This window comes from Bactrocera dorsalis, chromosome 4 (assembly GCF_023373825.1).
Source record: "Bactrocera dorsalis isolate Fly_Bdor chromosome 4, ASM2337382v1, whole genome shotgun sequence".
NCBI lineage: Eukaryota > Metazoa > Arthropoda > Insecta > Diptera > Tephritidae > Bactrocera > Bactrocera dorsalis.
The window spans coordinates 30,606,377-30,622,174 of record NC_064306.1 but is presented as its reverse complement, the minus strand read 5'-3'; the positions used below and the strand labels follow the sequence as shown (position 1 = coordinate 30,622,174).

The 15,798-nt window shown below is 40.1% G+C and overlaps 1 protein-coding gene across 3 annotated transcripts; it reads left to right on the top strand.

The window, feature by feature from the left end:
• The first annotated feature begins 516 nt into the window (after positions 1-516).
• Positions 517-15,755, top strand: LOC105224231 (sodium leak channel NALCN). 3 transcript variants are annotated; one of them, XM_011202253.4, is made up of 18 exons: positions 517-672; positions 3,220-4,424; positions 6,537-6,649; positions 6,862-6,972; positions 7,037-7,180; positions 8,246-8,503; positions 8,556-9,084; positions 9,186-9,931; positions 10,226-10,351; positions 10,427-10,792; positions 10,868-11,618; positions 11,683-11,982; positions 13,044-13,238; positions 13,302-13,665; positions 13,969-14,046; positions 14,111-14,384; positions 14,457-14,619; positions 14,686-15,755. In XM_011202253.4, the coding sequence occupies exons 2-18, from the start codon at positions 3,336-3,338 to the stop codon at positions 15,406-15,408; spliced, it is 6,330 nt and encodes a 2,109-aa protein (XP_011200555.2). In that variant the 5' UTR covers positions 517-672; positions 3,220-3,335; the 3' UTR covers positions 15,409-15,755. The 3 variants fall into 3 exon arrangements, with proteins under 3 accessions (XP_011200555.2, XP_011200552.2, XP_011200556.2); XM_011202250.4 differs by having other exon boundaries at positions 10,214-10,351; XM_011202254.4 differs by lacking the exon at positions 10,226-10,351.
• The last annotated feature ends 43 nt before the right edge of the window (positions 15,756-15,798 follow it).

Sequence of the window (15,798 nt, the reverse complement as noted above, 5' to 3'; positions counted from 1 at the left end):
ATGTGATAATATCTACTCATTCAGTTGTATATACATACATACACAAATATGTCTCAAATGGTGCCTAAACAACTCGGCATGCGATTAATTTTGTGTACATGACTGATGCAATACACCTCTATATCTATGTTATACTCGTATACAAAACTTGTAGTTGTATACCGCTCAAGTTTCGTATTGATTTGCTTTGCTGCAACAGCCCGGTGACCGGCGACCGGCTTTATATGTCAACAGCGATCAGCTGTTTTTTGTGTACAATTTTTCAAAAGTAAATAAACAATAGCAAGCCGTTATATTTCCACCCACGGTATGCGCATGTGTGTGCCTTGACCTAATTTGCCGCAAAAACTTCAATGACAATAAGCAAATTTACGAGCATGAATGAAAAAATCACTTTATTTTGCACCTACATACATATGTATGTATATGTTAACGTATTACTTTTGGTCAGAACAGACAAATATGCCGTTATCTCTATACCGTTATACATATGCAAAGTCTATGTCAGCACAAAGATGCGAATGCGTCGGTTAGGTTCTCATTCGCTTGTAACGCGGCTATCAGTATTGATTTTGTCAACCAACGAAACTGACATTTTGGCCAGAAAGTGAAAATTTGGCCACGCAAATATTTTGCAAAATTATTTTTGTCAAATGTTGGTGTAAATTTTAGGTAAAGTGTAAAGAAAGTTCAGTTCAAAGTGCATTAAACGTGTTTATTTTCGATTTCCTGCACATCAATTTCAATTTTATACACAGTTTTCGCAAAAGGCATAGCATACTTCAGGGCGTGTAAGGATTGAATTGTGTCTGATTGGTTAGAAAGTGTGTTGAAATTAAAGAAAAATGGTTGAAATTTATTTGAAAGTTAATAATAATTACGCAAAAGTATAAATTGAAGTAGTTAAACACATTTTTAATGCAGAAAAGTGACTTTGAAAAAGTTATAAATCCTACCGTGGATGTATTGATTTTTCGCAGAGAAAAGTATACTCACGTATTAGTATAATAGTTGGAGCAAAAACATAGAGATACAGTGGTAGGCGAATTTTAAATACGTCTTTGCGCTAAGGGAGAAGTAAACAGTTCTCTGAAAGCTGTTTTTCTGGTTGTTTGATTGGAAGAGAGTATTGATAAGACATTTCACCGCAAGCAGTGTATTTCAGCCAACACAAGGTCATTGGTGCTAACAAGTTGTTTATTTATAAATAATTAAGTATAATTGACTACCTTCTTCTTCTTATTTACTGACGTAGAGACCGCTTACGCAGTTATAGTCGAGTTAACAACAGCGCGTCAGTCGTTTCTGCTTCTCGCTATTTGACGCCAATTCGCCAGGTCCTTCTCCATCTGATCTTTCTAATGGAGTGGAGATCTTTCTCTTCTTCTGCTTCCTCCGGCGAATACTGAATCGAAAATCTTAAAATCTGGAGTGTTCTTTTCCAACCGGACAACATCACCTAGCCAGCACTGCCATTGAGATTTAATGATAGGAGATATTTTGTCTTGTCCTCGTTCACAACCAGACCCATAAGCTTCGCATCCTTATCCTGTCTGAAAAAAGTAGAACTAAAGGTACGGTGTCGAGGCCAATGATTTCACTATCATCGGAGTACGCCAGCAACTGTACACTTTATAGAAGATTGTACATTCTCTATTTAGCTCTGCAGCTCGTATTATTTTCTCCAGCAATAGGTTGAAAAAACACACGTTATGGAGTCTGCTTTTCTAAAACCTCGCCCGGGAAAGTCCTTCTCGATCCTGACGGAACTTAGGGTGGTGCTCAATGTTAGCTTACACAGTCGTATGAGCTTTGCGGGAATACCAAGTTCAGAAATAGCGGCATAGAGGCAGTTCTTTTTCGTGTTGTCGAAGGCGGCTTTAAATCAACGAAGTGGTGGTGTGTGTCGATCCTCCTTTCACTGATCTCTAGTTACACAGATCAGATGTTACACTTTCACTATCGTTCGGCAGACTGGAGAAGTGTTCCCTCCATAATTTTGGTATACTCTGGGCATCGGTTACTAGATCCACTCGGAGGGTTTTACACGAGTATGCTCCGATCTTGAAACCTTTCGTTAATCGCTGCATATTTTTGTAGAATTTTTGAGCATTACCCCTGTCTGCCAGCTTCTCAAGCTCTTCACACTCACGCTTTTCGGCTTCTTTCTTATTTGTGTGCATATGCGTCTCCCTTCCCTCTTCAACTCTCGGTATCTATCCTCCGCTCGCATTGTAGTCGATCGCAACATTACGAGGTAGGCTGGCTGTTTTCTCTCTACTTCGATACGACAGTCCTCATCGTACCAGCTGTTCTTCGACTTAAGGAGCTTGAGCCACAACCTCGCTAGATGAGTAGTATAAAGCTTTAAACACATTTACATAGCAAGCCGCTTATTTTAAGACAGACGCTCACTCCCAGCTGTACATCTCGTAAACAGACGCTGCAATTACTTAGACTTTAGCGGACCCTTAGACCGAATACAAGTATGTCGAAGGCTCCGCTGATGCTCCCTCTCTTTTAGCAGTGACCCCAGACTCTACAAGGGTTGGCTATCTCATCTTGCACAAGGGTTACTCACGTTTCCAGGATGCGCGGCGAGGACGGAAGGATAGGAATATAATCCTACAACTGTAACCGCTTACCGAGAAGCATAACAAGTACATAAGTTATATTTATTTAATATACATATTTAGACAGCATAGTATTTGGATTAAGCAACAACATGATCAAAGAGAAAAAATTTACCTACCTACCTACTGATCCAAACATGGTTTGATCGCTGATATAACAACTCTTGGCCAAATAAAACCTGTAAAAATTCTGGTATCGGGGAACCGGCTGTTGTGGAAATACGGGACAAGCATTCAGTAAAGGTTGCATATCTCAGAGATTACTAATGAATAATTCTCCAATTATTAATATTGAGTAATACTAGTTAATACCTAGTGAATCGTGACTTCAAATATCGTCTTAAATTAAATTGGTTTAAAAGAGTTTGATTACTTTTAAATCTAAACGAAAAAAACAATTTAAAATCTCGTTATCCCCGATTTTGATATAAAAATATTTTTTGAAAATCTCTCAGCTTATCGAAATGGGTTCATGGCTGTCAACTTTGGTAACGGAGTTGCTTTATCAAACCCCTAACAAAGTTTTTTGTTCCTATATATAAAAATAATAAATAAACACTGCAACATTTAACTGTTTTTATTTCAGCTTTCTTCCTTTCACTCATCTTAGTTTTTTGGATCACAAAATCACAAGGAGTTCGTTTATTAACTGTGTTAACTTGGCGTTCGGCCGCGTAGAATGCGTTCAATCTGCATGCTTGAATGATTGACCGATTGCATACGCGTCGCTTAGGAGCTGCAAGTAACCGTAGCGACACTAGCTCCATATCGGCCACTACCACCGGTGTTGGCGGTGGTGTCGGTGCTGGTACGAGTGGCGGCGGCACAATTACCACTCCACCAGCTAGCACCAGCTCCTCCAGCGGGCACAGTCTACAGCAGCAACAGCAACAGCATTCACATCCACATCAACAACAGCAGCAATTTCGCTCATCATTACATCACCATCACCATACGTCGGGTCACAGCCATTTCACCTTCAATACCGGCGGCAGTTATAGTCAAGGCCATAGTTCGGGCAGCTTATCGCGCATATCACGCAAGGCTGGCGCATCACTATCGGCATCAGCACAAAGTGGACATGGCTTTGATGGAACCAGCAGCGTTAATAGTCCTTCAGTAGTGAATTCGGGCAGCGGCAGCGCCAGTAGTGGTCCGGCACTACTACCTCCAATGGGTCCAATGTTGGGCACATCAACAAGTGGTGGTACCGGCATAGCCGGCGGTCAATTGGGTGTGCACAGTCAAAATGTGTCTTCGAATACGGCTGGCAATAGTAGTGCTGGCGGCGGTGGTCTTGGCGCTAGTGGTAGCGGCAGCGGTGCGGGCATTGGTGCTGGTGTCATGGGCGGTATTGGTGGCGTTGGCGGCGGTGCGATTGGCGGTGGTGTTGGTATGGGCATCTGTGGCGGCATCAGTAGTACGATGGGCCCAAGCAGCGCAGCCATAACTGGCGTCCCCCCTATTGGGCTGGGCCTAGCAACGGGCATTGGTAATAAGATGCTCGGCCGCAAGCAAAGCCTCAAGGGGGGCGAACCGTTTTTGGCCGATTATGGTCCCGAGGAGTCGCTTAACGAAAGTGCCGATATTGAATGGGTGAATAAGCTGTGGGTAAGGCGACTAATGCGTTTATGCGCCTTAGTATCCTTGGCCTCAGTCTCATTGAATACGCCGAAAACTTTCGAGCGGCATCCCCCATTACAGTATATAACATTCGCATCGGACACCGCGGTCACGCTGCTATTCACCGCCGAAATGATTGCCAAAATGCATATCCGCGGTGTATTGCATGTAAGTATTATGGTTGGGTAGAAGATCAATTATTGAACACAACAATAACTAAATGTTAAGCGAGCTTGAACGAATCCATCGGAAGGCATAGTATAAGATAAGGTATGGATGGACCTAGAGTATGTTAAATTATCTCTGTTTTTCAACTCTTGCCTAGAGTTGTTATAAAGTGATAATTTAAACGTTTTTTGAAAAATGAAAAAAAAAATGAAATACTAAATACTAATCTTTCGATAATTGCTTTGATTCAATTTAAAACCAATATAATAATAATTTTTTAAGTCTTATAATCTGATCAAGTTAAACCCCGGGCTGTTCCGTATAAACTGCGCGAGTAAATAAACTGTCTACTTATTTAAAAACACACGGAACAGGTTTGTCAATAAGAGCGCTACAAAAGTTTAAATAAGACAAAAAAAAAGTTTTCGGATTTCAATGAAATTATTCCTGCGAAAGAACATTCGATGCCATTAAGTATGGAACTCAGTTTCTTTTGCATGGCCACCATGGGCAGACATGCAGAAGTCCAGACCCTGAACCCAATTTTCGACGGTTTTCAAGTATAAATCGCAAATACTACTGCAATTTCACGCTCCATATTCGTATGAAGTTTATCAATCATCGATGGCTTGTTGGCATAGACCATAAATTTGACGTAGCCGCACAGAAAATAGTTTAACGGCGTCGAATCGCACGACCGAGGAGGCCAATTGGCTGGGTCATTTCGTAAGATAACACGTTCACCAAACTCGGTTTTCAATAAATCGATTGGGACATTCGTTATGTGGTTTGTGGCGGCGTCCTGTTGGAACTACATATTATCCAAGTCCATATCATCCAAGTCGGGCCAAAAATATTCGTTTATCATTTAGCAGCAATGATTCGCATTCACAGTAACGGGCTGGTTTTGATCAAAAACACCGCACCAAACCGTAATTTTTTCGGAATGCTATGGTGACTCATGGAGTACGTGTGGATTGCTGCCTGATCACTAACGCATTATTTGCTTATTGACGAAGCCATACAGCCAGAAATGAGCCTCATTACTGAAGATGTTTTTTCGATGAAAATCCGGATCATTTTCAAGTTGTTGGTCAGCCCAATCCACGACAGCCCCTACACGACGATTCTGGTGGACAAGCGGCTTCAGGTCTTGCGTCAATTTGATCTTGTAAGGATGTAGGCCAAGATCTTGTCTTGGAATTCGCCACAAGGACGTCACTGCGGTGCCCAATGCTTGAGAATGACGTGTGAGAGACTGATTTGGGTCTTTCTCAATTGATGCGCAAGCGGCAGCAATATTCTCGACACTACGGACTCTTCTTTAGCTCACTGACGGAAACATCTTGTACTTTGCCTGTGGATTAAAATTTTTCCACTAGACGCTCAATTGCTGATCTGACAGGACGATTATAACGACCATAAATTGAACGTAGCGCTCTTAAAGTTGAGGCTACTGACTCCGAATTTCGGTAGTAAATTTTAATAATTTCGACTCGTTGTTGGATCGTACGACTTTCCATGATGAAATGGCAAACCTATCTAAAGAAAAATGTGAAAAGAGCGGGACAAAATGTTTGTTTTGTAGCGTCTCTATTAAAAAGCCCGTTATTAGTAGTTAAAAACAGAGTTATCGGCACTTAAGCCTTAATTAAGTGACAGAAATAAACATAAACATTGTTCCGTATTAACCAAATATTGCCATATTGAAGATAAGAAACCGATTATTGATGTAAATATTTATCGAAGTATAATCCATTTAGATAGAATTTCAGAGTGTTTCAATGATTAAACAGCTGTTAATGTCCTGACATACCTTATATCTAATGATCAGATCGATTTGCTCAAGTTTGTTACCGTTATTGATGTCGTCTCTTCCAAAACATATGTTTGTATGTAATAATTGTCCTATTCCATTTTGCGTAAGCGTCATATGAATCGAGTTTGCAACGATTACATAAAAAATTGTATATATAGTAAATATGTGTGTATTAATGCATGTATGCATGAGTGTCATTTCGAAGCAGGTATTACCAAATCGTACAAAATGTGGCCTTTACTAATCATACGTTTTTCCCCCCATATACTTTACATACAAATGAATTGCTATAGGGTGAAGTACCATATCTAAAGGATCATTGGTGTCAATTCGATGCGTCAATGGTATTTTTCCTCTGGATATCGATTATATTACAAATATTCGAAGTTTTAGAATTTGTGCCCAAGTAAGTTGAAATTACGCCTCGTAACTACAAGTAGTTAGCCTGAGCCTTATGTGTACATTTACTATATACTATACATATAAGAAATGTTTCGGAAATTATTTTTCAAATTGAATAAAATCAAGGAATTGTAATGAACATGTTATACAATTTCCGAAACAGTTCCATTGCAATCGTTCCACACTTACTACGCTTTATTAATATTTTTTACTTAGATATTCTTACATCTCAATTGTGCGAGCACCACGCCCACTAATTATGATACGCTTCCTACGAGTCTTCCTGAAATTCTCGATGCCAAAAAGCCGCATTAATCAAATATTTAAGTGTGTAGAAATTATTATAATTTTTAAGAAATTTTTTCATATTAATTACTTTGGTGTTTTACAGACGGTCGAGCCAACAGATCTACAACGTGACATTGTTCTTCCTATTTTTTATGTCACTTTACGGTTTACTGGGTGTACAATTCTTTGGAGAGCTGAAAAACCATTGCGTCATGAATAACTCCGAGACCGACGACATGGGAAGACCGTAAGTACTCGCTGAGCACTAAGTTTAAATGAAAGTATAGAAATAGAACCGTCGACGTGAAGGGAATAGATTAAAATATTTGAAGAGTATAATACAAATACAACAAGTATAGTTCATCGACGTGTTGTCATCAAACCCTAAGGTAGCCATGAAGTTTGTATCACGCACAAGTTGTAAATTATAAGCCTGACAATTTGAGTCGACTTAGACATATCCATCTGTCTGCATATACGCGAAATAGTTCATCATTTTTTGAGATATTGATTTGAAATATCGTACACGTCCTTATTTCTCTAAAAAGCTACTTACTTAACAAAATCGCTAGCGATATCGGACTACTACGTAGGCTGCTATATATATTTTTGGCCTAGGCAACACTAAGTGTTACCAGGTGCAATTTGACATTTTCATTGAAAAGTTTGACATTTTTTAGCATAACATCACTCAGAACGCTTCGAAAATTGGTTTGAGCACATGCAAAAGTGTATAAATCTTGATGGAGAATATTTTGAAAAACAATAAAACCATTTTCGTTGATAAATATTCCTATTTTCATTATTAGGCCAGAAATATATATAGAAGCCCTCGTATAGGAATTACTCATTGTTCTCATACAAACTTATCCATCAAAATCAAGTAGCTCTAACCTTCTATTGGGTAGCTAAGAAAGACCAAAACGAATTTATTAGCTAAGAATCGGAATGAAAGATTACTTTTCATCGTAGGATTAATTCTAGTTAATGGATTTCACTTCGACATATGAGCAGAAAGTGGCAAGATAATTCCATCTCGCTTTCCTATATACAGCCCTGCCAAAGAGCAACTGACAAAATGAAAGCAAATAGTAGTCAAATTTTCTTTTTTTAGGATCGTAAATCAGGAAATAATTAGAGAATAATTATGAAAGAATGTACATAAAAGACAAGGCAAAAGTACACAAAAGAACATAGCCATAAACCAAGCCGACTTTTAGTAATATTCGCATGAGTCTACAAATGAGTTATTTTTTTAAATGTCTTCCATATCATGGCTTATAGTAGCGAAATCTAATCTTTCGAATTTCAGCAAGTTAACTATAAATTCGCTTGCCATACCCGATACGTTCTGCTCGATGGATCCGGACTCTGGATATCAGTGCTCACCCGGAATGATTTGCATGAAAATGGATTTTCTCAGCAGCTATGTGATTGGCTTCAACGGTTTCGAGGACTTTGCTACTAGCATTTTCACTGTTTACCAAGCGGCTTCACAAGAAGGTTGGGTCTTTATAATGTATCGCGCGATCGATTCTCTACCCGCTTGGCGTGCTGCTTTCTACTTCAGGTTGGTATTCAAAAGCATGTAATTTCAAACTACACAAATATTATTTTTTTAGCACAATGATATTTTTCCTCGCTTGGCTGGTGAAGAATGTCTTCATTGCTGTCATTACGGAAACATTCAACGAGATTCGCGTGCAGTTCCAACAGATGTGGGGCGCTCGCGGTCACATACAAAAGACCGCTGCATCGCAGATACTCAGCGGCAATGATTCTGGTTGGCGTTTGGTGACCATAGATGATAATAAACATGGCGGTTTGGCGCCTGAAACCTGTCACGCGATCTTACGTTCACCATACTTTCGCATGCTGGTGATGACCGTGATCTTGGCTAATGGCATTGTTATGGCCACAATGACGTTTAAGCATGATGGTCGCCCGCGTAATGTTTTCTATGAGAAATATTATTGTATCGAAATGGCTTTCACATTTTTCTTGGACTTGGAAACGCTCTTCAAGATTTATTGTTTGGGTTGGCGTGGCTACTACAAGCATTCCATACATAAATTCGAATTGCTCTTGGCCGTCGGAACCACCATACACATTGTGCCAATATTTTATTTGTCGGGTTTCACTTACTTTCAGGTAAGTTAAGCGATCGTAATGAAAGGGTATTTTGTCTACAGTCTGCAGGTTCTGTCTCTTTTCACATTTTAAATTTTATTTTTTCGTATCTCATTTTGCAGGTCCTGCGCGTTGTACGCTTAATTAAAGCCTCGCCCATGCTTGAGGGTTTCGTTTATAAGATTTTCGGTCCGGGCAAGAAACTCGGCTCACTGATCATATTCACCATGTGTTTGCTTATCATTAGCTCCAGCATTTCTATGCAACTTTTTTGCTTTCTCTGTGATTTTACGAAATTTGAATCATTTCCGGAAGCTTTTATGTCTATGTTCCAGATTCTCACGCAAGAGGCCTGGGTTGAAGTTATGGACGAAACGATGATACGCACGAGTAAAACACTTACACCCTTAGTGGCAGTCTATTTCATACTCTACCATTTGTTCGTCACATTGATCGTGCTCAGCTTGTTCGTGGCGGTCATTTTGGATAATTTGGAATTGGATGAAGATATCAAAAAATTGAAACAACTGAAATTCCGTGAACAGAGCGCTGAAATTAAAGAAACGTTGCCATTTCGTTTGCGTATTTTCGAGAAGTTTCCCGACTCACCACAAATGACCATACTGCATCGGATACCGAATGATTTCACATTACCCAAAGTACGTGAATCGTTCATGAAACATTTCGTAATCGAGTTGGAAACCGATGATCCCTCCATCGTGGAAAATTGTAAGCGTCCCATGTCGGAGTGTTGGGAATCGAATGTGGTATTTCGTAAGCAAAAGCCTGTGCGCATCATGAACAAGACGCCCAAGGTGCGTTCGGCCGGCAGCAGTTTACGCAAATTGGCCATCACGCATATTATCAAGTAAGCGAAATATTATGTAAAGCATTTATGCTTTTGTACATTAAATTGGCTGCGAAATTTTCAAGCCGGGAAACTACGGTCGAAACAATTTGATCTCAAAGGGAATGCCAATAATAATAATTTGTAGATATCGTTATCCATAGATATGTATGTATGTATATATTTAGAAGGCGCAAATTATCATGTCCCTATCAAAATGTTTCCACACAGACTGTCCCGCATGCAATGTGTGCTCAAAATTCTCATATATGTGTAATTTTATTCAAAATTGACTTACTCAAGTCGACTTTCCAGTGATTCGAATAATCAGCGTTTAATGCTTGGAGACTCCGCTATGCTGCCTGTCGTAGGCGGCAAAGGGGGTTTAAAGTCTCAAGGCACCATAACACATTCGAAACCATGGCGTGTAGATCAAAAAAAGTAGGTTCCTAACAATCATTGCGCGTATGCATTAATCTTGTATTGGTTTTCTTCAATTTCTCTCCGTTACACCAGATTTGGTTCACGTTCCATACGTCGTAGCGTACGTTCCGGTTCGATTAAATTGAAACAAACTTATGAACATCTCATGGAGAATGGTGATATTGCGGCGGCGCCGCGTGCTAATTCGGGACGCGCTCGTCCGCATGATCTCGACATAAAACTGCTGCAAGCGAAGCGACAACAAGCCGAAATGAGGCGCAATCAACGCGAAGAGGACTTGCGTGAGAATCATCCGTTCTTTGATACGCCACTTTTTCTGGTGCCGCGTGAGAGTCGCTTTCGTAAGATCTGTCAGAAGATCGTGCACGGACGTTACGATGCGCGCCTTAAGGATCCACTTACGGGCAAGGAACGCAAAGTGCAGTATAAAAGCATGCAGTAAGTCATTTGAGTACCCGTAGTTAACTTTCTTGTGCGCAACAACTTAAATACTTTTTTCCTTCCCGTTCGCAGCAATTTTCTCGGTTTGGTCACCTACTTGGATTGGGTTATGATCTTCGTTACGACACTTTCTTGCATATCAATGATGTTTGAAACGCCAAGCTATCGCGTTATGGATCATCCTACTCTGCAAATAGCCGAATATGGTTTTGTAGTATTTATGAGTCTGGAGTTGGCATTGAAAATACTTGCCGACGGTCTCTTCTTCACACCGAAAGCCTATATTAAGGATGTAGCTGCAGTGCTGGATGTCTTCATTTATGTTGTATCCACATCCTTTCTCTGTTGGATGCCCCAACAGATACCGACTAGTTCTGGCGCACAACTATTGATGATTTTGCGCTGTGTACGCCCATTGCGTATTTTCACGCTGGTGCCACACATGCGCAAAGTCGTTTATGAGTTGTGTCGCGGCTTCAAAGAGATCTTACTCGTATCCACATTGCTTATACTACTCATGTTTATATTCGCCAGCTATGGTGTACAGTTATATGGTGGTCGCTTGGCGCGTTGTAATGATCCGACCATTTTGCGTCGTGAAGATTGTGTGGGTGTATTCATGCGTCGTGTCTTTGTAACGAAAATGAAATTGATGCCCGGTAATAATGAGTCTTATCCGTCGATGTTAGTGCCACGTGTCTGGGCTAATCCGCGCCGATTCAATTTTGACAATATCGGTGATGCGATGCTGACGCTGTTTGAAGTGCTTTCCTTTAAGGGTTGGCTGGATGTACGCGATGTGCTGATCAAGGCTGTTGGACCGGTAGGAGCGCCTTAGTAATCATACTAACGATTCTATAATTTTATGTATGTTCTTCTATTTTCAGATCCATGCGGTTTACATACACATCTATATTTTCTTGGGGTGTATGATTGGATTGACCTTGTTTGTGGGTGTTGTGATCGCCAATTACTCGGAGAATAAAGGTACCGCTCTGTTGACGGTCGATCAACGTCGTTGGTGTGATCTGAAGAAGCGCTTGAAGATTGCTCAGCCTCTGCACTTACCGCCACGTCCGGATGGCAGAAAGTTTCGCGCTTTCACCTATGACATAACTCAGAATATAATCTTTAAACGTATTATAGCCGTGGTGGTGCTGATCAACAGCATGTTACTGTCCATAACGGTAAATATGAAGTTGTGCAAGAAGAAATTGTGATATAATCTAGACGACGCGGAGACCAGATAAATGTAGATCGGAGGGGAGTCTATAAAATGTATACATCTATATATGTATATATATATATGTAAATTATCAGCGTGACGAGTAGTTGAGTCGATTTAGTCAGGTCCGTCTGTCTATCTGTCTTTCCTCCAACGGACAATAGGTAGAATTGGCCGCGGTAAGGTATGCCTGTTGTTATAGTGGCAGAATTCAGTCGAGTTGATAAAAAACCAGGTCCATTCCAGTTACGTAGACCCGACTGTCGTGGGGACGAGTAATGTATGCCTGTCGTAAGAGGCGACTAAAACCTAATATGCACAATGTCTTTTTTTGGCTTGCCTCGAAATTTCAGAAATAGTCTTTTCAGAAATAGTGCTATAATACTCAGTTTGAACTGATGTTATAGACTTTGAATGAGGTTTCTTCTAATGAAAAGACATTTGAAGTTCAAGCGACAAATATCTCCAGTCATTGAGTTTACTGGTAGTAGACAAGGCTACAAGGTCTGACCGGTGACTTAAATCTGGTACCACGGGGAGCAGTTAGCCCTTGGGGTTCGCTCCAATCTACTCATTGGATTTAGCCCTTTGGGGAGATTCGAGGAGCCTGTGGTTTAAACCTAAAGTCGAATTGAAAATTCAGTTCAGTGTGAAGTCGCAGTGCCGGACCCACAGCACGGCAGAAGTGACCATGCAAATGGTGAAAAAGGTGTACCTTCCACCTGACCAATTGAAACGACTGTTGTCTATGTGTCGGCTTTTGAGAAATATTGTGAGATCCATCTGAAATTGTGCACATTTTTATTCTAACCAAAAAGGCGCTAATTTCGGAACTGCCTTTACTGATACAAACTGAACGATAAAACAAGATATCTTCACGAAATTTGGCATGGATTGATATATACTATATAGCTTTCATACAAACTGACCGATCAAGTTTTTGTATGGAAAACTTTTTTTGTGAAGGATATTATAACCTTGGTGTTGCACCGAAGTTAACGTTTTTTCTTGCCTTTCTTGTAGTGGATCAAAGGTGAAGTCCACACGGAACGTTTGGTGGTTGTCAGCGCGGTTTTAAATTTTGTTTTCGTCATTGAGGTGGTTATGAAAAATATAGCATTTACACCGCGCGGCTACTGGCAGTCGCGGCGAAATCGTTACGATTTACTCGTCACTGTGGCCGGTGTTGTTTGGATATTCTTGCAGACCATATTAAGGGTGAGGCGCTCTTAATTTTTAAGATGTGCTTATAGTTTTACTTAAACGATTTCTATTTTCTAGAATGATCTCTCGTACTTTTTCGGTTTTATGGTGGTGATTTTACGTTTCTTCACCATAACCGGTAAACACACTACACTCAAAATGCTTATGTTGACTGTGGGCGTGTCGGTTTGTAAATCCTTCTTTATCATCTTTGGCATGTTTTTGTTGGTATTCTTTTATGCCTTGGCCGGCACCATACTCTTCGGTACTGTTAAGTATGGTGAGGGTATTGGTAGACGTGCAAATTTCGGCTCACCTGTAACTGGAGTAGCAATGCTGTTTCGCATTGTGACCGGCGAAGATTGGAATAAGATTATGCATGATTGCATGGTGCAGCCCCCATATTGTACGCCGGGAAATAATTACTGGGAAACCGATTGCGGTAAGTTATTTTAATTGACAAAATACTACTACTTATACTCCGACAGTCATTATATGTACCTAGGCAGTTAATATCTATCCCTTGAGACTATTTTCTAAAAACTATCAGTTATTGAAAAAGGTCTTCTTGTGTTGCAAAATCCTGTCGAAATATGCGGGTCTCTTATATTTACTTAGCATCTGATCAAAATTGACCCGGACTACGAAATTAGTGCTTGATCAGATCCAACCTCATTTATAGGCTTGATAATGCTATTTTATCCTTAAAATTTTAAATCAACAACTTCTTTTAATGCATTCCTAGGTAACTTCACAGCTAGCTTGGTGTACTTCTGCACTTTCTACGTCATCATTACGTATATTGTATTGAATTTGCTCGTGGGTAAGTTATATAATATTGCAACATACCAAGTGTAAAATGATAATTTATTTTCTACTTATTACAGCTATTATCATGGAGAACTTTTCATTATTCTACTCCAACGAAGAGGATGCTTTGCTGTCTTATGCCGACATACGCAATTTCCAGAACACGTGGAACATAGTGGACATACATCAACGTGGCGTTATACCAGTGCGACGTGTGAAGTTCATATTACGTCTATTAAAAGGACGACTAGAGTGCGATCCGCAAAAAGATCGTTTGCTCTTCAAGTACATGTGCTATGAATTGGATAAGTTGCATAATGGTGAAGATGTGACTTTCCACGACGTCATTAAGTAAGTCTAATTTTAGTTTAATAACAATTTATGGAAAGAAGTACTAAAATATACTTTTTTGTGGAAATGCAGCATGTTGTCCTATCGGTCGGTGGATATACGTAAAGCATTGCAATTGGAGGAATTGTTGGCGCGTGAGGAATTCGAATATTTGGTAGAGGAAGAAGTCGCCAAGATGACTATACGCACCTGGTTGGAGGGTTGCCTGAAGAAGATACGCGCACAAAATGCAAGTGTAAGCCATAATGTCTATAAAATGTTGAGATTAACTAAAAACATTATATTCGTTTACTATTATTAGAAACAACAAAACTCCTTAATTGCTGGTTTGCGTGCCACAAATGAGCAGTTAATGTTGCTCAAAACACCCGAGGATAAAACTCCCACCAGCGGCGGTGAGAAACCACCGGGCAGCGCAACTACGGCGGGCCCACCGACTAGTGATGCCTTCTCGCCCACCTTCAGTTCAACGGAGAACGAAGAGAAAGACGGAAGTGGTAGTGCGGCTGTCTCCACCACTGGCGAGATGCATGGCGTGCAACGTGTCATAAGTGGTACCAAACGCGCGCAAGCATTGATTCGCTCGGATTCAACGGGCAGCTCAACAGGTCGCAAGTATTTAGCACCTACCACATCCGATCCACAACAACGCAGCACGCTGACGGACAAGGAGCGTCTACATATTAGTAGTCAACAAAAGAAGAAAAATTCAATGACGGCAGTGCCTATCTTGCCACCAGTCGCTGCTGCTAGCGGTTCTGCAATTAAACGCGACTTGAATCGGACGTCGGGATTTTTCGCATCCGGTAACAGTGATGGCAGTCAATTTCATTATCCCCCAAATGTGGTGAATCATTATGGTGAACAGCATGGACCATTGGGTAGTCCGTCAGCGATTATGGGTCACATTATAGCGGGTAGTAAATTATTGCCGTTTAATAATCAAGCGAATGCAGTTTACGAGGTGCACGATTGGTGGCAGGAACAGGTGATTTGCACACTACACAGTGACGATGAAAGTTGAGTTGAGTGTGCTGTTTGTACGTTTTGTATTGACTTGTAATCAAATAGGAGAGTATAAAATATTTTAATGGATATGAATGTAGAATAAGTGCGACGATAGTAGGTACGAGAATAATTATTTATTATATATAAATTTATAGCGTTATTTTATGTCCTTTTAGCACTATGCCAAATTTACAAATTCCAAATAGCCAAAAATCTGTTTAATTAGTTGAATAGTCAATAATATAGCACAATTTATTGTAAAAAGAGTTGAATAATTTTAAGACAATGGTGTTAGAAAACTATGGAAATGCAATTATGCTTGGGTGTCTTAATTTTGTAATAAAAATATGTTGTGAAAGTTGACTTTTGCTTAATTTCTAAAATTTGTAATATATTCTTACCTAAA